The 26468-nt window shown below is 45.7% G+C and overlaps 1 protein-coding gene across 2 annotated transcripts in view; it reads left to right on the top strand.

Moving 5' to 3' along the window:
- Positions 1-26468, top strand: part of SCAPER (S-phase cyclin A associated protein in the ER) — a 306133-nt gene that overhangs the window by 98216 nt on the left and 181449 nt on the right. For both annotated transcript variants that reach the window (XM_061595510.1, XM_061595511.1), the window contains exons 15-20: positions 1693-1833; positions 5796-5951; positions 8094-8236; positions 11164-11245; positions 18939-19091; positions 20449-20556. In XM_061595510.1, coding sequence (XP_061451494.1) covers positions 1693-1833; positions 5796-5951; positions 8094-8236; positions 11164-11245; positions 18939-19091; positions 20449-20556 — 783 coding nt within the window. The remainder of the gene's footprint in view (positions 1-1692; positions 1834-5795; positions 5952-8093; positions 8237-11163; positions 11246-18938; positions 19092-20448; positions 20557-26468) is intronic.

The following is a 26468-nucleotide window of genomic DNA, read 5'->3' as shown; positions in this document are numbered from 1 at the left end:
TTTCGGCTGAAGGTGTTCTGAATACAGTGGTCAAAATCCAGTGGGTTCTCCTACGGCTGTTGTGTTGCTGGACCAAACCAAAGGCTTAAATGGTCCAGCATTGTGTTCTCACAGTGGGCCACCCAGGTACCTATGGGAAGCTGATAAGCAGGACCTGAGTGCAACAGCACTCTCCCTACTTGTGATTCCCAGCAACTGGTGTTCAGAGACATCATGTATCTTTCAGTATTACAGAATACTGTGTGAGTATTTTGTAGAACAGATGCTTGTCTGTTCTGACTGTCTTCTATACATGGCATGGAAGGTGAGAAGGGAGATGTCAAACCTGCATGCTCTATTCTGCCCCTCAGGAGCTCTGATTTGCGCCATCCTTTCTTGGATTTGCTGTGATGTCCAAATCAGGCAAACTGGTGTGTGCAAACCAGGAGAGGAAAATTGAAGTGCACAACAGGAAGGAGGGAGACCATGTGCAAACCTGAGGCTCATTTCCAACCCCCTAAAATATGGTTTAGAGCAGTGTTCTTCAACCTTGAGTCCCCAGATGTTGCTGAACTACAACTCCTATAATTCCTGATTATTATCTCAACTGGCTGGGAATTATGGGAGCTGGAGTCCAAAAACATCTGAGGACTCAAAGTTGAAGAACACTGGTTTAGAAGACCATCTGAACGGACCCTATTGTGGGATTTGTACTTTAGAAATAGTCCCATCCTTAAGATGTCTCTTTTGGCTCTCCCAACCCTCTTTAAACCATCTAGACTATAAATTAACTACACTGTAGTAATGGCGTTCTGTAAAATTATATTTTGCTGATCTTTGTCTCTCTTATGTAAATGCTTCTCCAAGCATAGGAATGATGATGGTAAATATTACCTGAGGTTCCAAGGGTCATTTGATTCTCTTATATTAAGTGAAGTGAGAGCTTTTGTCATGTTGTGTATTGCATTACATTAGACCTTTTAAAATGTTGACATGCATTAAACTTGGAATGATTGCCAACTCATGAAATATGATGAGATTTATGACATCTCTCCCTGACTCCATTTTCCTCATGGCAGGTGCCATAAATGCTAATCTTGATTGAAAGGTTTCACAAGATCTTCACTATTCAGTTTTGAGTTAGACTGACATTGCTCCAAGATTACTCTAAGCAGCATTTTTAATGGTACTTAAATGGTTATATTTATTGGATTTTTTGGCAGAAAAGTGGGATAGAAACATCCCCAAGAATTAAACACTATATAGACCATGTTTGCATGTTATAGTAAGCCATAAACAATGACTTAGTGTGTATGATCAAATTATGTCTGCTTCATTCCTGCTGGATTATGTCTGGAGGAAATAAACCATGATCTTGGCTTAGCATTATGTCCACACCAAGGATTGTGGTTTGTTTCATTTGCAGTAAACCACAATCTATAGCCTAGGTTTGTTTTTGGCTTAGTGGTCATGGTTGCTGGAGCAAAAGAAGCCACAATCCCCAGCTTGGATGTAATGCTAAGCTGGGAATCTTGATTTGTTTCACCACTAGCACATGTGGGAAACAAACAGTCCAGAATGGTGCATTGACAGTAAACCATGGTTCAATGTGATGTGTGAACTGGGCTTTTGTATACATATTGCTATTAATGTTGTCAAAAGTTGTAGGATAAAAGATAACGAAATCTGTTATTTTACTTATTATTCACTTAGGAAAAAGATGTACGAAAGTGGAAGGAAGAATTGCTTGATCAGAGGCGAAGGATGATGGAGGAAAAATTACTCCATGCGGAATTTAAGCGTGAAGTGCAATTGCAAGCAATTGTGAAAAAAGCACAAGAGGAAGAAGCCAAGGTGGGTCATATTAGAAGCAAATATTACACTTTGTGGATAGAATCCACTCTGGGGTGCTTTCGAGTTGCTCCTGTTCATTTTAGTGGTTCTTGCAGAGGAGAGAACTTCCTTCTGGATTCTGCCCAATGTTTATATTTGATTGAAGATGGTTATGAGGCAGAGATAATAGCACAGCTTTGGTTAATGAGTGGGTTCTGTCCCCCAGTTCCAGAACAATCACTGTCCATATCTGAGCCTTTAGCACAGGGCTAGGGAACCTGTAACCCTCATCATGTTCTTGTACTCCAGTTCCCATTATCCCAGGCCATTGGCTATGCTGGCTGGAACTGCTGGGAGCTGGAGTCAAACAGCATTGGAAGGACCGCAGGTTCCCCAGCCGTGCCGATGAACAGTAAATGTTTGCCAGTTCATAAGAAAAACTAAATAATATATGTCAGCCTTCCCCGACCTGGTGCCCTTCAGATGTTTTGGATTACAACTCCCACCAGCATGCAGTCCAAAACATCTGGAGGGCACCTGGTTGGGGAAGGCTGCTGTGTGTGATCTCTGGAGAGAACGTGTTTCCGTTGTGTTGAAGCCCCTAAGAACAGCACAATTGTCTTAGTCCATTAACGTAACAGCTGTTTCCATCCCGTAGTTTAGAAGGGTTCTCTAATTTGGTTTACCTCTGTCTTTGTTTCGTTAAGCCCATGCGACTTCTGTAATTGAATTAACATAACGTAATTCCCAACTAAACAGATGTGTTGAAAGTGTGGTGTATGTTCAGCCGTGCAAGATCTGTTGTCCCTTTGCTCTTGAAGGTCAAGATTAATTGGGTCAGAAGTACTGGTTGATGTGATGTGAAGTGGAGGAAGAAGGCCATGACTTCTGGTGCCACCCTTTCTGTCTCTTAAATTCTCATTGCTGGCTGCTCACTGAGCTGCAAAATCCATTCTGTAAATGTGTTCCACTCATTAAACAAAGCAAAAAATTTGTCTGGCTATTTAGTATCCCCTTGGGGGGGGGGTTGGGGCAAGGTGGGGGGGTTGATACAAATACAGTAAAAGAGATGTAATGGTACTGTAATAACATTTTCCGTTCCAATAATTTACATGCTGCCTTTTAAAAAAATAATTCACATTTCCTATTACATACAAAGGGCTTCTTCTCTACTTGATATATGAAATAGGGACACAAGGAGCTGCCTTATACAGAGTCAGATCCTTGGTTCATCTAGCTCAGTACTGTCCACACTGACTGGCAGTGGCTCCCCAGGGTTTTAGGCAGGGGTGTCTCCCAGCCTTACCTGGAAATGCTGGGATTGCAAGGCAGATGCTCTACCACTGAGCTGTGGCCCTTCCAAATGGTTTGCTCGGTTTCTTTTGAATGATCATAATCCACAGCATTACTAAGGGGCAGGCTTCACTGGGCTCCTGCTGAGGGCCTTATTAATGCTGGATCCCACTGCCAACCCCCAACCCTCTGGACCTTGCTGTGACTTATTCACCTGCCCTCTCTGCTAGCAGTGACAAGAGTGAAGAGATGAAGCAGTATTCTCGAAAGTGCCTCTCATGCTCCTTGAGATGTATCCATTGTTAATCGTACCCGCAGCAGACCTATTGAAATGAAAGGATGTGACTTATTTAGGCCCACTAGTTTTGACGTGGTTACTCTGGGCAGAATGTAGTTGGATACACCCCCTTCTACGCAGTGGTTGAGATTGGGTCTAGGGAGAGGGTACATGAATGGGCAACGGTGGCAAGGAAGAGGAAGCCCCACTAAGGGTATATCATCCAATTAAAAATAGCTGCCCCTACACTGAGGACCACCCCACCCATGTTGCCACAACAGAATATAGGAGATGATGGAGCTCAACACTTAAACACAGCCTATGTGAACCCCAAGTAGGGGGACCAAAACACAGATGCTAGGGCTCACGACATGGGGCTATGTCCCTCTGGCTTCAGATCAAACATGCGTATAGCCCACAAGAAGGAACTTTGGTGATGGGAAACTTTGAGGAAAAGGCATTTTGCACAACATAGCCTGGCCTCACATGGGGACATCTAGACATAAACATTTTACACATCAGATCCATCCACCACCCAACTTGGATAACGCCATTAAGGAAATATTGGCTTTCCTTATACTTGTAGAGCTAATCAGAAGTCCTCGTAAGCAATTTAATTAGGCTTTTGTTGTGGCTTGCCAAATTAGAGTCACGTAGCTCCATTATTCTTTTTTACTGTTCTAAGAGTTGGAGGCATTCCCAGTGTATGCACCAAGTCTGTTCCCAAAGTTAAAAATGTTCCTGGTGGCTGCTGACTCAACCGTTGGGGCTTCTGGAATTCTGAGTTAGAGAAATTAGTCAACAGTGTGGAAAATACTTACATTAAAACATCTACCTTTGCACCACTGATATTAAAGTCAGTTCTGAAAAGAGTGCATTTTTGTAGCGCTTACTGTAGTGGTTAAACCCGAAACATTTTCTTGTATAGGATAGCTTTGATGTGGCTCTTCCAAAGTGGTACCAGAAAGTGAACTGTTGTGTGAGCCAGTTCAAGTTGATGGGATACAAATCATTGAAGTGCTGATGGAATTTCTGCAACATATCCAAGTGATAATAATTTGGAATTTTTAGAGAGTGCAGTGGGCACCAATCAAAAAAATGCCTTCTGTGGGGGCATGGCACAAAGCAAAATGGCTGCCACACCTAAAAGAGCAGAAGAAGAGACAGCACCACACAATGGTGTGGCCATGCCCTCCCCCCCTCCACACACATTAGTGGGAAAAAGCACTCACATCAGCTATCCACTCACTCACTCACTCACAGAGAAAATCTCTATATACTTCCTTCTTCAGAGTGGAAGAGAAGGTGGGTGTCCAGTCGTGGCATCCAATGAAATGTGGGCACATTTAAGAGTGTGGATTCAATGTAGGAAATACTGAGCCAGTGCAAACAAGCCGAGCAGGAAGAGCAAACAAGCCGAGCAGGAACAGCAAACAGTCTCAGGCATTGTGGATTGTTGAGGGGGATATTTACCTTTTGTGGGTGCCATGGCAGGTACTGGTGGGCATATTGGTGCCTGTGGGTGCTACGTTGGCACCCTGATCTATACTGTATTGCACTTGTGGTGGTGAATCTGCCAGCCAATTAGCATGAGCTAATTGGCTGGCAGAATGTGATGGGCACAGAATTTTCATGAATGTTCTAACTGCTTAAGGACAATGTGTGCAGTCCAGTTTTAAACCTCAAAGAGGTAAGATATGAATAATTCAAGTGGGCAAACTGCTGATTAGCAAGATTAGTCTTAAGAAATAGGGAAGCAGAAAGCCCTGTATGGGAAGGACTGTAGGTCACTGGCAGCGCACATGCTTTACATGCAGAAGGTCCCAGGTCCAATCGTGGGCATCTCCAGGTAAAGTTGGGACAGATTGCTCTCTGAAACCTTGGAGAACCACTGCTAGTCAATGTAGAATATCTGATACTGAGCTAGATGGGCCAATGGTCAAACTCTGTATAAGACAGCTTCCTAAATTTCTAAGATTGCAAAGTTGTCAGTTGACTGAAAAATATTTTATACTCCTGAAACCCATTTTGTTTCAGCAAGCCTACTCAGACATATAATTTAGTGACCTATATTTATTTTAAATGCTTTACTGATTATAACTGTGTTTTTTCATTGTTTTATGGATTTTTGCTGTGCTTTACAATTTATTTGCATACCGCTTAGAGAGCTCTTTCATTATGCGGTTTTCAAATCTTCTAAATAAAACAAATGACAATAAATAAAACTATGTACATGAGGGAAAGGTAATTGAACGACCCATTAGCTTAGATTTACCAGCCAATTATTTTTGGTTTCAGACTTCTAGTTGATATGAATGGTCCAAAATGTTTCTGATGTGTTATATACAGTTCTAATCCAGTTTTTAGAGGTCTCATTATCATCACTCATATTCAAACTTTGTTTTCTTGGCAGGTAAATGAGATAGCATTTATAAACACTTTAGAAGCCCAGAATAAACGTCACGATGTTTTGTCCAAACTAAAAGAGTATGAGCAGAGGCTGAACGAACTGCAGGAAGAGCGGCAGCGACGGCAAGAGGAGAAGCAAGCTCGCGATGAAGCTGTGCAGGTATGATTTGACTTTACAAATGCAACCAGCATTAATATAAAATTGCTTTTAATCGCTTCATTTATTTTCCTGCTATGATACATGTGATACAATAGTTAGTTCATAAAAATAATGGAGCAGTGGTCAACGACTTCAGAAGAACTGTTTCAGACTAATGAAATGGCTATAGCTGTCAGCAACTTCCAGAGCTTATTTAAAATACCCCCCTCCATAATGGAGACTATGAGAGAAAGCACTCGCCCCTCCCCTTTGGGTATACACTCTAGGTTAGATTACCTCTAGGTTAGATTACTGCAATGCGTTATATGTCTTTGGAGACAGTTCAGAAACTACAGTTAGCTCAGAATTCAGCAGATGGATTACTGATTGGCACCAGAAGGTCTGAACATACTGCACTGATTCTGTTGTTGTTGCTGATTCTGACCTAATTGCACTGGCCACCTGTTAGTTTCTGGGCTCAATTCAAGTTGCTGGTTTTGATCTTTAAAGCCCTTATTAATAGTGAATGTGAAAACTCCCCTTGAGGACCAGTTCTCTGGCTAGAGCTCTGGTTCTACGCAGGTGCAAAATGTATATGTCTTACATTCTTCTTTGTAGGTCTGTGCAGTATTTGCCCTGCTCATATTAGCAACCAGAGAAAGTGTTCTCAGTTTATATATTGTTCCATCCTGATGGTCTGTTTCTCAAATTTGTATATATCTGTTTTCTGGCCTTGCTTCTCCATGTTATAGGGTCTTGCTTTTCCATGTTTTAGTTCTGGAGTCACTAACACGGCATCCTCAGGCTTCAGTGGGCCCATCAGTTCCTCCTGTGGCACCCACAAAAGGTCTCAGTAAATATCACCTGAAAAATCCACAATGCATGAGAGTGCTGTCTGTTTTTGCTCTTTTAGATGTGGCAGCCATTTTGTGTTGTGCCACATACAAACAGCATCCATTTTGTGACTGGCACCCATGGCACCTTCTCAAAACTTCAAAAGAGACCACTGGGCCAAAAGGTTCGTGATTCCTGGTCCATGACTCATTTTCCTCCTCTTGGCTTACACTTTCCGCATTGCTACAGCTGTCTTTTTCCTGAAATTTTAAGCAAGTTTCCTTCAGTGCATTTGAAATTTCTAATGGATGTTGACCAGAGGTGGAGTATGTGCCCCTGAGTTCTTCTGTATTCCCTCTCAGAGGATGTCTCCACAACACTCGCAGATCTCTCTGTGTTCAAAGTGTAGTCTCAGGATTTGGGGCTGGAGCTATTTAAAATAGGACATGGCACTGGTGCATGCAAGGTGTGCACCTTGTTTCTTTATGGAGCAGAGCGGGCAGCCCTGCTATCGTTCTCTCACTCTCGCACTCATGATTGGAGTGAGCCACAGGCATCTGGAAACAGTATCACTGGATCATGTCAGCTGACTGTGGAGCAAGTCAGACATGGAAGGAGGAGAAATGCAGGTGGACGTGATTGGGAAAGTGGAAAATTAGGTAGCCAAAGAAGGGGCCAGAATAATATATGGAAGGGAAAACTAAAGAGGAGGCAGAACAGGTCTGGACATCAAGAGGCTCAGACAAGAAGTTTTTTCGCAGCAGTGTGCAACTGCCTTTGGAGACAAAAGGGCTAGAGGTAAGAATAATCAAGGAGAGAATTTCCTGGCTCAACTGGGCCTCTAAGAAGGGGTCAAGACAGGATAGCTGAAGGGTGATTGTAATCCATCTTGAAAGTAAATGCTCTGTTTTGCCTGTACAACATACCATCTGTCTTCCAGGACATGTTCCGTCTGGCCACGAAGCCTGAATGTGACACAGAGCTGCATCCAGTCCCTGCTGAGGTCCTATTCCCCTTTGTAGAAAAAAGCTCTTGTCCCAAATTCCCAAAGGGAACTCTGAGACATTTAACAAGCTGCTCAAGTGCTTTGTGGAAGAATCTTCTGTGTGTGCTTATTTGGGAGTAAAGCCCTATTGGGCACAGTGAGGCTTACTTCCAAGTACATATGTATAGGACTGGGCTGGGCATCTGTCTGTCTCAATGTGGTCATATTGCAGTGCATATTCAGAAGCCTGTGCCCACTGAAAATTCGACCTGATAAAAGCGACTTGCTTCTCATGCTAATGTTTGACAGTTGTTGTTTCTTAACCTAAAATGTTTGCTTGCTAGGAACGTAAAAGGGCTTTGGAAGCAGAACGCCAAGCCCGGGTAGAAGAGTTGCTAATGAAAAGAAAAGAGCAAGAAGCTCGGATTGAACAGCAGCGGCAGGAGAAGGAGAGAGCCCGGGAAGATGCAGCACGTGAAAGAGCCAGGTAGCAATCTTGATTCTCTTCTTTGCTGTTTTCAGTGCTTCTGTATAGGTCATGGTGAAGGACAGATGCTCTTGGCTATAGATTGGGGTGGGCAACCTTTTTTCTGTCAAGGGGTCGCATCTCATCAGAGGTATGTCAAGGCCATGTGCTAGCAGTGGGTGGGGGCAAAGCCAGTGGTGGTAGGAGCCAGGTCCCAAAGTGGCCGAGGCTATCTCCTTTCTCTTTCTGCCATCCTTTCCTCTCTTCCTCCCTTTGCTTTGATGCCCCCCCTCCTTATCCAGTGGACAGCTATGGGAGGGACAGCTTATTCGTGCCAGAGGTCTGAACTGGTTTCTTGCAGAGGGCTTTTGAAATCAGGTTGTGGGCCATATGATATTAAGCTGAGGGCTGAACAAGGACCATGGGTCACCCAACCCTGCTGTAGGTTTTTTGGTGAATACTAAATTCCCTTTTAATTCTTCCTGATTTAAAAAAAACAACACTTTTTGCTGTTCCTTTTTCTCCATGCAATTTTAGTTTGAAAGAAAATTAAAAATACAGGCAACAAAAAAGTAAAAATGAAAACACATGTAACTGTACAACAAGATCACTAAATGAAAGAAAGAAACTCACTGATTGCAATCCTTACTATATCATGCTTCTGGGACAAGTAATGTAAAACAGCTTAAGGAGAAACTCACTCACTGTAGCATATATAGGTTTTGTATGTTGTATACATCATGGTAAATATATAAGCCATCTGTACTTGATTGGATGAGCAGAAGTTTGAAGGGCTTCCACAGAGCTTTATGAGTACTGTGCAGCCTGTGGCAGAACAACAGATATGACAGTGTCTTTGAACAGTAGGCTGTATTCCAGCCACACACAAACTAGAGCTTTTTAGATCCATGCTTTTCTCCATCCAAGCAAACAAGAGGCATCACCATGGTTCAAAGACATGTTCTAGGCAGGCAAAAACACTCCAAGAGGGCACAGAGCTGGACCAGTGAGGAGGCTGGCCTGTGGAGAGTCCCAAGGGCTGTATAGTGATGGCAGAGGAGTCACATTTGGCCTTCAGACCCAAGGTTTCCCGCTCTGTGATAACACCCAAGAAATAGTGGGTGGTATTCCATGCTAGTCCTACTCAGAGTAGACCCATTGAAGTTAATAGACACGACTAACTTGTGACTTAATTCCATTGGGTCTATTCTGAGTAGGAGTTATTTGAATACAACCCAGTTGTGTTACTAGTATATGGCTGTGATCAAGTCTTTGTGTAGCTCTGAGTCACACTCACAAATAATTGATGCTAGAATCCTTGATCTGTAGTGCTCAGATATGGATTTATACTTATGTAGACAGGTTAGCATTGTCATTGCATGGCTCATGAGTTGCAATGGATAACAGTGACTTTCTCCACACCATTTTATGACTGGCCACACCCCATGAGTTGCCATTTTGTGACAGGCTCTGGCAGATGGATCCTGGGTTTATGGTAAACAGACAAGTATACCCCCTAAACATGGTCTGCTCACTGTTGCCTTAAGATGAGGTTATCTTCTTAAGAGTTTTCTCTTTATGGATTTACTCCTCTGCTATTTCTGGAAGCTGAAATGTTACCTCATTAAAAAACAAATTGTTCCCAAGAACTTAAGTTTCTGAAATGCTTTAGTTTTTATATGCTCCTCTCACATCCAGACCCAACAGAAACTAATCTGATTTTCATTTACTATGAAATTAACTTTCAAAGCTTTGAAAGAGAGAGAGACCTCTGCCTGAAACCCTGGAGATCCGCTACCAGGCAGTGCAGACAGTATTGAGCTAGATGGACCAATGGTCTGACTCAGTATAAGGCAGCTTTCTCTGTTTATATCAAGTTGCTCAGCCCTTAGATGGGGTACAGTGATAAGTAAAGCCAAGATTTATGTGCAGTTGGGAGCCACACTGGGTGTCAAACTTGGAGCAATGCATTCTTGTGCTACAGTAAGAAGAAATCAACCCTTGCAGGAAAATGTTCCAAACTCTCTCCCTCTTCAGTGGCGTAGAAATAACAGGGAAGATTTCACACATCCATAGTGGCAATTAAGGCCCTGTTGTGAAAGAATGCATGTCTGTCAACCTGACAACTTGGATTCCCTCTGCCTACATGGTACATTGATTTGATTATCAGAAAGGTTTCTGAACATTATAGATGTCAAAGAATTATAATCCAAAGAATTGATCATGTCAATACAATTTTGCAAAAGTTATGAGATCAGTGTATATTCTCTATAGTTATCAGCTTGTTTTCTCCAAAGTTGTTGTTTATATACTGCTGTTTATTAAAATTAGAAATGGTGTGTGTGGGTGTCTGTTTTGATAATAGCAAATATGTTCAACCTCAGAAGGCATCAGTTTCAGGTGTTTAGTAGGTTTTGACTTTGAATTCCCAAACAATAAAAGAAACAGTCTTCCTCAGCCACTGAATCCATTTCTAAGCCCTGGAGGTTTGACCTGGTTATCTGCTGCCGGGAATATTCATTGTCACAGCTGTTGGGTTTTTTTTACAATGGACAGGAACTCAGCATAGAAAGGGTAAGCAGTTTAGGCATCTTTTTAAATCTCAAGGGAGGCATTTCTTAAGAAGCCTTGGGTACTTTAGCCCCCCCAAACCAATCCTGAAACCCGAGGATGAAGGCAAACGGTGGCAGTTGTTGATCTGTGTCAGCCTTTGCCTGATGCCATCTGCTACCCCATTGCTGATGTGACTGGGCACTGCTTTCTATTGGCCTAACTATTTAGAAGTTTGTCAATAAAAACTGCGGCCTACATTTAACCCAGTATGTGTTCCCCCACTTTCATCCCCACCTTCTCCCATAGAGGATCCAGGTCATTTTGCAAGTGGTTGGTATAGATGGATTCTTTGTATCTTTTCAGTTTTCATAATGTGCACATTCTTATTTGCATAGAGATCGAGAAGAGAGGCTAGCTGCTTTGACGGCAGCTCAACAGGAGGCTATGGAAGAACTGCAGAAAAAGATCCAGTTGAAGGTATAGCCTGAAAATATATTGCTATTTAAGGAATTCCTATCATTTTCTCTCTGTGTGTGTGTGTGTGGCAAAGCAGTATTGGGGCAGACTAGCGGAAGGGCTAGCAGAAGGCAGAAGAAAGGTGCCCTGCAGAATAAACAAAACACATTACCCACCTCTCCAGTTTTTGTTTTTGGTGAAACTTCTCTGGCTTCTCCCTCTTGTTAAAAGTTAGTTCTTCCTTTTCCATCAAATCTAGAAGGTCTCGGTCCACTCTTCAGTGAATCGTGAGAAAGCTGCTTTTCCTTAGGTAGTCCGACATCGCGTGGATATAGCACCATCTAGCATCCGAAGGCAAGAATGGATCGAAGTCAAGACCTGGGGCATCGAGCCCCTCCCACTCCAGTTCATTCTTGCCTTCCTTTGTTCGAGACGTTTGGATCTTCTACTGTAGCTAAGTTTGAGTGTGTGGGACTGTCAAAATTCTTCTTGCTTCTTCTCTCCCTCACTCTTTTTCTATTGTCTGGGACCTTATTTTGGGGGGGGATTTTTATTTTTACCTCACTTTGTTTCCCCCTTTTGGTCCTTTTGCTGAGGAATCCGGCGGCTGCTGTTTTCCCTTTTGGCTCCCATCTCCCAGAGACGAGCCTTCCTTGAGAGCTGCGGCTGCGGCTCTCTTTTCAGCCAGTGTTTTAGTATTTTTTCCTCTTTGACGGAATCCGGCGGCTGCTGTTTTCCCTTTTGGCTCCCGTCTCCAAGAGACGAGCCTTCCCTGAGAGCCGTGGCTGCGGCTCTCTTTTCGGCCAATGTTTTAGTATTTTTTCCTCTTTGACAGAATCCGGCGGCTGCTGTTTTCCCTTTTGGCTCCCGTCTCCAATAGACGAGCCTTCCCTCTTTTCGGCCAATGTTTTAGTATTTTTTCCTTTTCGACATCTCCCCACCGTAGGTGACGTCTAATTTTATTGGGCTCCCCTCTCTTTTGGGATGAGCCCTGAGAGCTGCGGCTGCAGCTCTCTCGTCAGCCCTTCCCCTGCCTTGCCACCGCCTCCTCCAGGCGGCGGCCGTCTTTTCTCGCTTTTTACCTCGCCGGGAGCCGCAGCTGCGGCTCCTTTCATATCTGCTCTTTCGGCGGCGGCTGCTTGGGGCTGTGCCGAAAGGCTGCTGCCTTTTTTGCCTGATTTTTGCCTAGAGCTTTCACTCGTTTCGTCGGGAGCCGCAGCTGCGGCTCCTTTAACTTCTGCTTTTTTGGCGGGGGCTGCTATTGGGCTGAAGTGATAGGCGGCGGCCTCCTTCGGCAAGGGGCGGTTGGAGCTCTCCTTTGTGGCTCCTCTGCTAGCCTCTTTCTGCCTTGAGGCTCTTCAGGTGGCCGTGGGAGAACCCCCCCCCAGCCTTTTTCACATTTAAAGAGAGTCATCGTTTATATGCTGCGCTTGGAGTTCACCCTTGCTCCTCCTCCCCTATCTGTCTGCCTGACTACTGCCGTGGCCGTTACAGGCCTTCTAAAGCGCCAGGAACCCTTGCCTGCCCGCCATTATGCCTTCTTCCCGGCCGCCATTTTGATTGAAATTCCCACCCTTTTTCGCGGGCGCCATTTTGATCTGCCCATTTTTCCCGCCCTTTCTGTTCTCCTTCACTTGTTTGTACAGTTATTTAGTCAGGCTATCCAAGTGCCTGTAGGACTTATTTTTACAACAAGTGCCTCTGCACAGCAACTGCATATTCGGACTGCACCTTGAAATTATTGGAACTGTACGCCACACCGCACCTCCCACCTCTGTGCATGTGTTGGTGATAGTACTCCGCCACACCGCACCCACCACCTCTGTGCGTGTGTTGGTGTTATATATACTGTGTGGTGGTGAAAGTCCCTTGCCACACCGCACCTCCCACCTCTGTGCGTGTGTTGGTATAGCATTGCTGGGCGCTCAGAATGGCGGATCAACACTCAGATGCACATTCAGCAGCGGCTAAGAGACCCTGCAAGTCCTTGCATCATAAGTCTGCAAATCAAAAACTGCCCAGGCTGCACTCCAAGACCGTGGCTAAAACTAAACACCTGTCTCGCCACAGTGCCACCAAAAACACGCGTTACATTTCTGTGCCACATTCTCAAGCTGCTAACCAAGAGCACTTGACAGCACTGTTTCACTCTCCAGCTGGGTCATCTGAGGATGCCTTCGAGGGTTTTCCTGACCAGCCTGGGGTCTGCCACTCACAATCTAGCCTGCCACTCCAGCCCAGTGAGCCCACTGTTGCAGTTCCTCCACAAGCACAACTGCCTGCTGGTCCGCTATCAGGGCAACTACCTGCCTCTGTACCAGGACTGCAGTTGTCTCCTGAATTCCTGATGCAGTTGAAAGATATACTAAGCCTCTTCTCAGATCAGTCGAGAGTCCAGACAGCTCCATTGACTCAGCACAGCGAACAGCACCCTTCCTGTGCCCCAGTCCCATGTGGCTGTTTTGATGTGGTACCGCTCCCCTCGCCCAACCCATTTGACATTGCTAGAGGCAGGATTGGAGATGACAGCCCTGGGTTGGAGGACCCAGATTATTCTCTTCAAGCGGAAGGGGATGAGTGGAGTGATGAGGCAGACTTCGAGGAGGACACCTCATATCGCCTATTTGATGCGGCCGACTTTCTTCCGCTATCTCGCAGAGCTTTGGGCACATTGGGCCTTCAAACCACACAGCCCGAATCTACCACTCTCCCCATGAAAGGAGCTAAAGTCCTTAAGTCTCCAAAATCTTTGGATCATTACCTTCCTGTGCCGGACCCCATTGGCAAGCTGGCCAAGGAAGAGCTGGATCATCCTCTGCAGGCACACCGCCTTTCCATTATGGCCAAAAGGCTCTATGCACTGGACCCGGACTTTATGAATCACTTGCTTGTTCCAGGCATCGACGATCCAGTCTCCAGTTTAGTTTCGCGCTCGCTCCTTCCAAAGGAAGGGGAATCACAACTAAAGGACCCCTTTGAATGCTGCATGGACTACGCCTTGTGTAAAAACCACGAGGCTACTGCCTTTACTATTCAGGCATCTGCTTCAGCTTCCATATTTTCAAGAGCGCCTATGATGTGGCTAGACGAACTCTTAGATGATCCCGAACCAGACCCTGTCAAGCTCCGCAAGGGCCTGGTAAAATTACACAAGACAGCAGCCTTCGTAGCCAACGGCACACTGGATGCTACCCAGCTGGGCGCGCGAGCTCTAGCCTCACAGGTGGTAGCCCGACGTACCCTTTGGCTCAGGCACTGGGACGCTGATTCTACGGCCAAGGGCAACTTGTCTAGAGCACCCTTTTCTGGGTCTTTACTCTTCGGAGACGAAGCCCTCAAGGCGGTCTTGGTAGACCCTAAAGACAGCCGAAGGCCAGTATTGGCCACTTCTAAGAGAGAGGATCGTAGGGCTTTCAGACGTTTCACCCCATATCGCTCCTTTCAGCCCTTTCGAGGAGCGCGGCCTGCAGGGCAAGGCCGCAACTTTCAATCTTCTGGTTTCCGCTCCTCCAGGGGATCCTGGAACAGGCAACGTTTCCAAGCCAGAGCACAGAACAGGGGAAGTCAAGGGGCCTCAACTTCAACTTATGGCAGGGGAGCTCGTCAGCGAAGATAATACTGATGCTTTCCCTGTGGGGGGCAGATTGCTAATATTTGCAAGTCACTGGTTATGTCTGACACGGGTCGCTTGGGTCAGAGATCTATTCCTCCATGGTTACAAACTGGAATTTTGGCTGACCCCTCCAGACAGGTTCATTCCATCCACTCTACCCAGAGTTCGAGACAGGTGCCGGATCATGCGGGAAGCCATAACCCATCTTCTCGATATAGCTGCAATAGAACCTGTACCACCAGAGGAGAGAGCACAAGGGGTTTACTCCCTCCTATTTGCAGTTCCCAGGTGAGATCAGTCATGGAGGGCGGTACTAGATCTCAAATTTGTCAACCGTTTTGTGAAATACTGACGGTTCAAGATGGAGTCCCTGGTGTCAATTGTAGAGGCGCTACACGAAGGGGACTTTCTGGCTTCCATAGATCTCAAAGAAGCTTACCTTCATGTGCCCATCTGTCCAACCCACAGACGTTTCCTGCGATTTGCCTTCGGCCCCCATCACTTCCAATATCGAGCAATGCCTTTCGGTCTCTCGTCAGCCCCGCAAGTATTCACCAAAGTGCTGCTAACCCTGGTGGCTTATCTCCGCGTCCAGGGAGTCCACATTTATCCTTACTTGGACGATCTGTTAATTCGAGCGAGTTCCAGAGATTTGGCCCTCTTTCATGTCCACTCTGCTCTTACGGCTCTACGCACCCATGGTTGGCTGGTCAACTACGACAAAAGTCAACTACTACCAACTCAGAGATTACAACATTTGGGTGCAATTCTAGACACCACGCAGGCCATGGTCTTTTTGTCACCAGACCGAATTACGGCCATCACACAGATGGCTCTACACCTCGCATGTCGTTCGAGGGTGGACTTAATGCTTCTGGCAAGGGCTCTGGGAATGTTTGTCTTGACCATTCACATCGTGCCATGGGCTCGGCACCACACTCGACCCTTACAGTGGGCCTTACTCCCTTTCCAACAGGACATTGCCACGTCCAACCACCGTACGGTCCACCTGCACCCATCTCTGCGGACCTCTTTCCGTTGGTGGGCTACGGCCAAAAATCTCAGACTGGGAACCCCGTTCTGAGGACCAGACAGGACCATACTCACCACAGATGCCAGTCTGTCCGGATGGGGGGCCCATTGCAATTCCCAGTATGTTCAGGGAGTGTGGTCCAACACGGAAGCAAGTCACAATATCAACTGGCTGGAACTAAAAGTTGTCCATCTGGCTCTTCGGCATTTTCAACCCTTGTTCCTTCTGGACCACGTATTGATTCACACGGACAATACTTGTGTGAAATCACATCTGAACAGACAAGGGGGCACCAGGTCACGGTGCCTCCAGGCGGAAGCGTCTCAACTCTTCCAATGGGCCGAAATACATCTACTTTCACTGAGAGCAGAACATCTCCGAGGTGTGTTAAACGTTGCGGCCGACTGGCTCAGCAGACAGCAAGTGATCCCGGGAGAATGGAAGCTACACCCCATAGTGTTCAGCCTTCTCTAACGACGGTTCGGCATCCTCTCGGTGGATCTGTTTGCATCCAGTCACAATTACCAGCTACCTCGCTACTTCTCCAGGTATCTGGACAACAACGCGGAATTGATGGATGCACTGTTGACTCAGTGGCCAGCAGGCCTCCTATATGCTTTCCCCCCGATACCGCTATTGGGCAGGACCATCAGGAAGCTACGACACGAAAGGGCCCATCTGATCCTGATAGCACCGTACTGGCCTCGTTGGCCGTGGTTCTCCGACCTGCTCTCCCTTTCAGTGACGGAGTCTTGGAGGTTGCCACTCAGACCAGATTTTCTATCTCAGGGCCCGATTTGGCATCCGGATCCCGAATGGCTCAATCTGACAGCGTGGCATTTGAACGTGGACATTTGATTCATTCGGGACTGTCTAAGGAAGTTGTGGACACAATTCTCGCGTCTCAAAAGCAGTCGACCTCTCGGGTCTACCAGAGCACCTGGACTACCTTCGCTAGTTGGTGTGACTCTCAAAACGTTCTACCATCTCAGGCCAAGGTTCAACATCTACTGCAATTTTTACATAGAGGCCTGAAGATCGGACTGAAACCTAACACCTTACGCCGCCACGCCGCCACCATTTCATCTATTCTCTCCGTCACGTCTCCTACTATTCCTATGGGTTCACACCCACTGGTCAAACGTTTTTTGAAGGGGGCCATCCTACTGTCGCCAGCAGTTTGTCATCGCTTTCCGTCGTGGAGTTTATCGAAGGTCCTACAAGCCCTGCAGCGCCCTCCTTTTGAGCCACTTTGATCTGTGCCTTTACGTCTTTTGGCCTTCAAAGTCCTGTTCCTTGTGGCGATCACCTCGGCGAGAAGAATCTCAGAGTTGGGGGCACTGTCCTCGGCTCGCCATCTCTGTATTTTCCATAAGGACTCAGTGGTACTACGTCTAGATCCTTCCTTCCGTCCCAAGGTCATTTCGGCGTTCCACTGTAACCAAGACATTGTTTTGCCTTCGTTCTGTCCGGATCCTGTTCATCCGCTCAAGAAGGCCTGGCACTTGCTAGATGTCCAGAGGGCCCTCAAGACATACCTGTCTCGCACCCAGGACATACGGTCAACGGATTCCTTATTTGTATCCTTTCACCTGCTTACTCTGGGGCAAAAGGTGTCTAGCTCTACGTTCTCTTGTTGGTTGCAGGCCTGTATTGCATTGGCCTATGAGTCCCTTCAGCTGCCAGTGCCTCGTAACATAACGGCACATTCCACTAGGTCAGCTGCCACTACGACTGCCTTCGCAACCAATGCTCCTCTAGCAGAGATTTGCAGAGCAGCTGTATGGTCTACCCCAAATTCTTTCATAAGGCATTATAAGATAGACCGTTACGTTTCTGCTGATGCCTCATTCGGGAGGCGTGTTTTACAACAGGTTATTTCTGCTAAGTAGCCAAGAGGCGGTCCCTCCCTATTAGGGGCTGCTTTGGTACATCCCACGTGATGTCGGACTACCTAAGGAAAATGTACCATTGGTATCACCTGAAGGGTGATTTTCTTAGGTAGTCCGACATCACGGCCCTCCCTTTTTGGAGGATTTGGGTTTTTTTGCTACCTTACCACTTATTACTCTTCAGTGTTATAATATTTAAACTTTTTTTACCAAGTCAAGACCAATTTGGACCTGTTTAATATGCTTGCGATCTTTGGGTCATGTTTTGGGAAACTGTTTCTTTGCTGTTAGGCCCGTTGGCCTTTTATGTCTTTTCAGATATGTCTCTCACTTCGGTCTCGTCACGAATGAACTGGAGTGGGAGGGGCTCGATGCCCCAGGTCTTGACTTCGATCCATTCTTGCCTTCGGACGCTAGATGGCGCTATATCCACGTGATGTCGGACTACCTAAGAAAATCACCCTTCAGGTGATACCAATGGTACATTTCCAGTGTTGGCACAGCTGGCTTTTGATCGTGGCTACCACACTTGGAAGTTGTAGATGTTGCTGGAATACAGTCAAGGACTAAGTTGCCTGTTGTAAAAGCATGTATTGTTCCAAACATCATACTAATTCTATACTTGACTCAATAATGATTCTGTATGGAGGAAGGGGGATGGATAGGAAGTGGTCATGCCGAGCACAGCCTTGGTAGGTGGGAGTAATTTATTTATTTATTTATTACATGTATACTCCACCTTTCTTTTCGTGATAGAAACCCAAGGCAGCTTACATATGGTTCCCAGGCAGTCTCCCATCCAGGCACTGACCAAACCTGACCCTGCTTAGCTTCAGCATGGTGCTGGCCTCATGTGCCTTCAACCATAGTCTGGGAGTAATGGGGAAAGATGGAAGGGATCACAAAGTGGAGAAAGAAGGAGGCCATAATTAACCCTAGATAAAGCTAAGCCCTACCATTAATTTATTGGAGGGTGTGTGTCATTGGGACATTTTGAGTTTCTATTCTCCAAAACTTGTTTATTTTTAGGAATTTCAAAATTAACTTTTGTTATTCCCAGTAGTACTGCTGTTTTGCGTTGCTTCAGTGTCAACCCCTTTGGCCATACTTTTGACCCTTATTTTAATTTTTTTAATTTATTTTTGGTCACTGTTTGCTACTTTTGATTTTGCTCAGCATGACGAGAGCATTCGGAGGCACATGGAGCAAATAGAGCAGAGGAAAGAAAAAGCAGCTGAACTGAGCAGTGGAAGACATGCAAATACTGACTACGCCCCTAAACTTACACCATATGAGCGGAAAAAGCAGTGTTCGTTGTGCAATGTCTTGGTGAGATTACCATTCTGTTGAGAATGTATGCGCTATGGTGTGATTTGTTGCAAAGATCTGGTACTTTCTTTTTCAACAAGCCTTTTAAGTGGATATCTTTATGCCTCTGTACCTGTATTGGATCTGAAATTGTTTTTACACATAAAGTGTTTTTATTTTTTTTAAAAAAATGTAATAATTTTATGTGTGAAATGGTGTATTTTTTTAATTGTAGAATCACTTCAAGATATAGGAAGCGATTCATAAATGGAATTAAATAGTAAATTACTGTGCAGCGTCTTATGCTTCTGCAGAAGAGCAGCTTATGATATGTTCTGTGAGGCAGAAAGTCCCCTGTCCAAATTTCACCTCAGTTAAGCCACTATTTTCTCAGCCTTGCCCACCCACCCCATCTGCATGCTTACCTACCTTATAGGACTGTTGTAAGCTGATTTATTTTTCTTCTATGTAAATATTTTTGCTAGGGACCTGATCTGGTGGTGGTGTTTTTAAAACTATTAATCATACAGTATCTGGTGGATTAATCTGAACTTGTAAATAGGTAAGACAGTACTTCTGAAACAAAGAATATCCTTGTTTTTAGACATTATATATGTTTGTTATGGCAAGCATCTTGAACATCTCCCTCTTGTGTTCGAGAAAAGGAGGATACCTTTATATATATAAAATTTAAAAATCTGCTGCCTGATTTAATCCAGAGATCCTTTTTAATTAAAAAAAATCATTTTATCTAACTAATTTATTAAACATTAAAGACCTAATTTTTACCCCATCATTTGTTTTGGTGGGGTTTGTCAATATCCCAGCTTTCTTCCATCATGGAACTCAAGGTGCTCCATACAAGGAGTTGCCAGGTAGTCTTCCATCCAGACACTGACCAGACCCAGAGCTGCTCGTTTCAGGCAAGATAGCTGCATTAAGTGTTTTCAGACCATGCCATGGATTGAACTTCCAGCCTTGTAGGACCCTGAGGGAAGCTGACAATGTGTATGATGTATTTGAAACATCTACAATGTGTTTTGTTAAATGCTAAAGCTTGTATCTAACATTAGTCATATGCGCGGTAGACCCAGTGAAATTAGAGGACCTAAATTAATCATGTCCATTAATTTAAATGGGTCTGCTCTGAGTATGGCTAATGTTGGATACAACCCTAAGTATTAAGTTAGGCACTGAGCATTATTATCAGTAGAGTCCTCTTGTATTTTATGTTGATACAAATTAATTTTGCTCAGCATGGTAGATTATGCAATACACAGTCTTTTACAATTGGCTATAATTTTTTGTCTTGGCCCAAATTAAGTAGCACATAAAGCATTAGTGGGTTGTACTGTACTGTTGTATTATCTCTTTTCAGATTTCCTCAGAGGTGTATCTCTTTAGCCACATTAAAGGGAAAAAGCATCAACAAGCAGTGAGAGAAAACAGCAGCATCCAAGGACGGGAACTTTCAGATGAAGAAGTGGTAGGTCCTATTTTTCTGTCTCCAGCTTTTAATGTTATCTCAAATGTTTGTATTTCCTCCGAAATACTACTAATCTTGCACAAAGCGATAGATGAAAAACAAATTTAGGTCAAAAATACATAAAATGTAAGTATATTTTTGTAAATATACAATCAAGAGTTATATAAATGTTGTTATTGAAAAATATAACTTGGACGATAGGAATTTACTATTATATATAAAAATATAAAGATGGTTAGATAGTTTGTATGGGAATCGGAACTATTTCTACCTAGAATTCACACATTCAAAGATCACATTTTATTTATTTATTTATTATTTATTTGTTTCATTTTTAAACCGCCCATAGCGAGTGGCTCTCTGGGCGGTGTACAAAAGATTAAAATACAGAATATCACAATAAAATCAACCTACCAACAGTAAACATAAACAGCAAACAAAAAAATATTTAAAATTATAACATTAAACGCTTAAAATGCCTGGGAGCATAGCCAGGTCTTAACCTGGCGCCGAAAAGATAGAAGTGTCGGCGCCAGGCGTACTTCTTCGGGGAGGCTGTTCCACAGTTCGGGGGCCACTACAGAAAAGGCCCTAGATCGAGTAACTGTCCTCCGGGCTTCCTGATGGGTTGGTACCCGGAGGAGGGCCTTAGATGCTGAGCGAAGTGACTGGGTCAGTTCATAGCGGGAGAGGCGTTCCACAAGATACTGCGGTCCCACGCCATGTAAGGCTTTATAGGTCAAAACCAGCACCTTGAATCTGGCTGGGAAACAAATGGGTAGCCAGTGCAAACGGGCCAGAACAGGTGTTATATGCGCTGACCGGCTGGTCCTCGTCAGCAGTCTGGCTGCTGCGTTTTGCACTAGCTGAAGCTTCTGAACTGTCTTCAAGGGCAGCCCTACGTAGAGCACATTACAGTAATCCAACCTAGAAGTTACCAGAGCATGAACAACTGAGGCGAGGTCATCCCTGTCCAGATAGGGGCGTAGCTGGGCTACCAACCGAAGGTGGTAGAACGCATTCCTTGCCACTGAGGCCACTTGCGCCTCAAGAGACAAGGAAGGATCGAAAAGAACCCCAAGACTACGAACCTGTTCCTTCAAGGGGAGTGTAACCCCATCTAAAACAGGGTAAACATCCACCATCTGGGCAGGGAAGGCATTCACCAACAATGTCTCAGTCTTGTCTGGATTGAGTCTCAGTTTATTAGCTCTCATCCAGTCCATTATCGCGGTCAGGCAGTGATTCAGCACATCCACAGACTCACCTGTAGAAGATGAAAAGGAGAAATAGAGCTGCGTGTCATCAGCGTACTGGTGGCAACGCACTCCAAAACTCCTGATGACGGCACCCAGAGGCTGCATGTAGATGTTAAAAAGCATGGGGGACAAAACCGACCCCTGAGGGACTCCACAATGGAGAGTCCAAGGTGTCGAGCAATGTTCCCCAAGTACTACCTTCTGGCGACGATCCGCCAAGTAGGAGCAGAACCACTGCCAAGCAGTGCCTCCAACTCCCAACTCCGCGAGTCTCCCCAGAAGGATACCATGGTCGATGGTATCAAACGCCGCTGAGAGATCAAGGAGAATCAACAGACTCACACTCCCTCTGTCCCTCTCCCGACAGAGGTCATCATACAGGGCGACCAAGACTGTTTCAGTGCCAAAACCAGGCCTAAAACCGGATTGAAACGGATCCAGATAATCGGTCTCATCCAAGAGCACCTGGAGTTGACCGGCGACCACCCGCTCCAGAACCTTGCCCAAAAAGGGGACATTCGCCACCGGTCTATAATTGTTCAAGTTATCTGGGTCTAAGGAAGGTTTCTTTAAAAGAGGTCTCACTACTGCCTCCTTGAGACTACTAGGGACTACTTCCTCACTCAAGGAGGCATTTATCACTTCCTTGGCCCAGCCGGTGGTACTAGTCCTGCTAGCCTTCACTAGCCAAGATGGACAAGGATCTAGAGCAGACGTGGTCGCCCGCACCAATCCAAGCACCTTGTCCACTTCCTCAAGCTGCACCAACTGAAACTCATCCAATAATGAAAGACAAGACCGTGTTCTGGACACTTCAGTGGATTCATCTGTCATAACATCGGAGTCTAGGTCCCTACGGATGCATGCAATTTTATTTTGGAAGTGCCCTGCCATGTCGTTACAGCGAGCTTCAGATGTTTCAATGGTATCTCGAGGACCAGAATGTAAGAGTCCTCGTACAACCCTAAAAAGCTCTGCAGGGCGGCAGAGAGATGTCCTGATAGAGGCAGCGAAGTGGGACTTCTTCGCCGCCCTTACCGCTTTTATATACGACTTCTTCGCCGCCCTTACCGCTTTTATATACGACTTAGTGGAGGCACTTACCAAACCATAACTGCATCCGTCTGGAGTTCGTCTCCATCTGCACTCCAGCCTCCTTCTCTCTTGCTTCATCACTCTGAGCTCCGGGGTATACCACGGAGCTGTATGAGCTCTGCATCGAAGAGGGTGCGCGGGAGCAATTGTGTCGATAGCCCGGGCCATCTCTGTATTCCACAGTTCGACCAAGGCCTCAACAGGAGCGCCAGTACTATCAGCTGGAAAAACTCCCAGAGCCCTCTGAAAACCAATAGGATCCATAAGCCTCCAAGAGCAGACCAACTTAATAGGTCCCCCACCCTTGCAGAGGGAAAGAGTCGTCGTAAGTCTAAAACTCAGCAGGCGGTGATCTGTCCATGACAATGGAGTAGATGAAAAACACCCCACCTCCAGATCACCATCTCCATGACCAGTGGCGAAGATCAAATCAAGAGTGTGACCCGACACATGCGTTGGGCCAGTAACAAATTGAGACAGCCCCATGGTTGTCATGGAGGCCATGAAGTCCTGAGCCGCCCCAGATAAGACAGTCTTGGCATGAATGTTGATATCCCCCAACACTACAAGTTTGGGGGACCTCAACAATACCTCCGAGACTATCTCTGTCAGCTCAGCTAGGGAAGCTGTTGGGCAGCAAGGTGGGCGGTACACCAACAGGATTCCCAGTCTGTCTCCTTGGCCCAGCACAAGGTGGAGGCACTCTAGACCAGTCGCCATCTGGACAGGATGCCTGGTGAGAGAGAAAGTACTCCTATAGACCACAGCAACCCCGCCTCCCCGACCCTCAGATCTACCATAGTGCTGCACCGTATACCCAGGTGGACAAAGCTGAGAGAGCTACACATACACATACACATACTCCTCCCTGCTCACCCACCCAGGTCTCGGTTATACATGCCAGGTCGGCACCCTCATCCACAATTAAATCGTGGACAAGGGAGGTTTTATTATATACCGACCTGGCATTCAAAAGCAGCACCTGGAGATCTAAGGGCTGGCTGATAGAACAACCAGCAGTTCTGTGGCCTTGAGGAGAACCGGAACAAGGCACAGACACAACTTGTCTGGGGCGAGTTCCCCTTACCTGGCACGTTCTCCTAGCGCCATACCTCCCATAACCCGTCACTACGCTAATTGGGGCCCCCGAAAGCCCCCCGTTAAATACAAAGTATGCTCTCCCAGGCACATATTTAAAAATACTTAAACACAACAGGCACATTCACACAACAATACATAAAATGCACATAAATACATGCAAACACATACACACAATCTCATTCACGCAAACACATACACACAATCTCATTCACGCACACAACAAGCAAACAAACAAACAATTAAAATGCACCCAAACAACAACAATAGCAGCCGGCATTAAAAATACTCCTCCGCATCAAGCTTCGTCCGTAAGTAATGTCTTCAAATAAAGTTGTAAAATATCTGCCCGCAACCCAATAAGCAAACAAGTAAGCAAGACAGAAGGACAGGACACGCCCCAAGCAGCGAACTTAAATGGAGTGGCGGCAAGCAGGCAGAAAGCCACGATGAAACAGCGACAAAGGAGCAGGCAGAAGCAGCGGAACCCAGCAGCAGCGATCCAGTGAACTTGAATGGAGTGGCGGCAAGCAGGCAGAAAGCCGCGATGAAACAGCGACAAGGAGCAGGCAGAAGCAGCGGAACCCAGCAGCAGCGATCCAGCGAGCTTGAATGGAATGGCTGCAAGCAGGCAGAAACCCAGCAGCAGCAATGCCTCGAGAACCGCAGCAGCCAAGGCAGCAACGCCGCGGCAATAATGGCCCCCGACCCCCGACACACTCCAGCCGCAGCACGCCAAAGATGGAACTCCGCAACGGGCCAGAGCAACCCAAGAACATGCCATATTTGTATGTCATTATTACTTCTGAAAAGCAGACACAAAGCAGCTGGCATTACGTACACCATCAATTACAAATATACCAAAATTGCAATCAATAGAAACACAAAAAAATTATCTGAATATTGATAAATAAAACAGTTTCATGCCATACCAAATTCATAACAATAAACCAATTAACAAATGAAACAGCATTTCAGTAGCATATCTCTAACTATAAAAATACCACCTTGAACTAAGTAATCCAGTAATACACTTTAAGAATAGACGTAGCAAATAAAGAGCAGCAACACAATACCATCACATCAATAAAGAGGTTATCTCAGAGCAGAAGCAGGGACATTGTTAAGGGGTGTTTCTTTAAAACATTTTTTAAAAATTACTTGGCTGGCTGTCAGACATGGCTGACAGACATGGTATATGGAACTAGTCACTCACCATCTCCATTTTCTACAGGTAGCCTGCCATCAGATTGGGCTTTACTGCCATCTAGCGTCCGAAGGCAAGAATGCACACTAGAGTTAAAACCTGGGCCTCGGGCCCCTCCCACTCCAGTCTTCATTCTTGCCTTCGTCCGAGGCAGGTTTAAATTGTTGGACAGAGCGATAGATAAGTCTTATTCCTTCTTCCATTCACCCTTTTTTCTCCTGTTTGTTTCCCTCCCCACGTTGGTGTCCGGAGGGTGTGCAATTTTTTCTTGTTTTTACTTATCTCTTCGTTTTTCCCCGCTTGGGATTTTTTGAGGGTGCTTCGCTGAGGCTCCTCAAGCGGTGGCTGCTGCTTTTCCGTCGAGTGGGGGTCCCGCAGCTGCGGCTTTCCCCCCCCCGCTGTGTTTTTTGGCCTACAGCTGCTTTTTCAGCCCTCCTGGGGCCTTATTTAGGCACCCAGATATCGCGGCCGCCATTTTATTTTTTACACTTTTAAAGTTTTTTCTTTTCTGAGGCTTCTTGCGGCCCTATAAGGCGGCGTCTCGTCCCGACTGCCTTATTTAGGCTCCCCGATAACACGGCCGCCATTAGACTCCCCGATATCGTGGCTGCCATTTTGTTTTTCACTTTTCAAGTGTTTTTTCTAAAGTATTCTACAGAATTCTACATGTGAGACCTGTTTTCTTTAGAGCTACCTATAGTCAAGTGATACCACACCTTCCCCATTGTGTGTGTGTATCCCCTTATGTGCACCACTGTTTGAGGCTTAGTTTTCACCAGTGCACTTTGGCAGTACCGCACCTTCCCCATTGTGTGCATGTATCTAGCCTTGGCCACGCTGCGCTTTTTTTAAAAAAGCTCCCTTTTTCCTGGCAGTGTAATTGGCGGTCTCGCACCTTCCCCATTGTGTGCGTGTACTTAGCTGGTGGCCAATATTGCATCTCGACTCCCCTCCTATATTTTGGAGTCCTGATTGCTTAGTGGGGTCTTAGTACTTTATTGGTGGGCGTACACCCACTTATTTCTGGATGCCATAGTGATTCTTGTCATATTTCTTTTGGCACCTGGCCAGCCTGCATCTTGTTCTATACTATTTCTAGCTTAGCTCTGTCACAGCACCTTCCCCATTGTGTGTGTGATCCAGACACTGACATGGCGGATCCGAACCCTGAGGTGCCACAAACCTCAGAAGCAGGTCGTCAGAGCATCGCCCTAGCTCAACGCAAACCAGCTAAATATAAGCACGCTAAAGCC

Source organism: Rhineura floridana, chromosome 14, assembly GCF_030035675.1.
Source record: "Rhineura floridana isolate rRhiFlo1 chromosome 14, rRhiFlo1.hap2, whole genome shotgun sequence".
In the NCBI taxonomy this organism is placed as follows: domain Eukaryota; kingdom Metazoa; phylum Chordata; class Lepidosauria; order Squamata; family Rhineuridae; genus Rhineura; species Rhineura floridana.
This window is presented reverse-complemented; position numbering and strand designations above follow the sequence as displayed.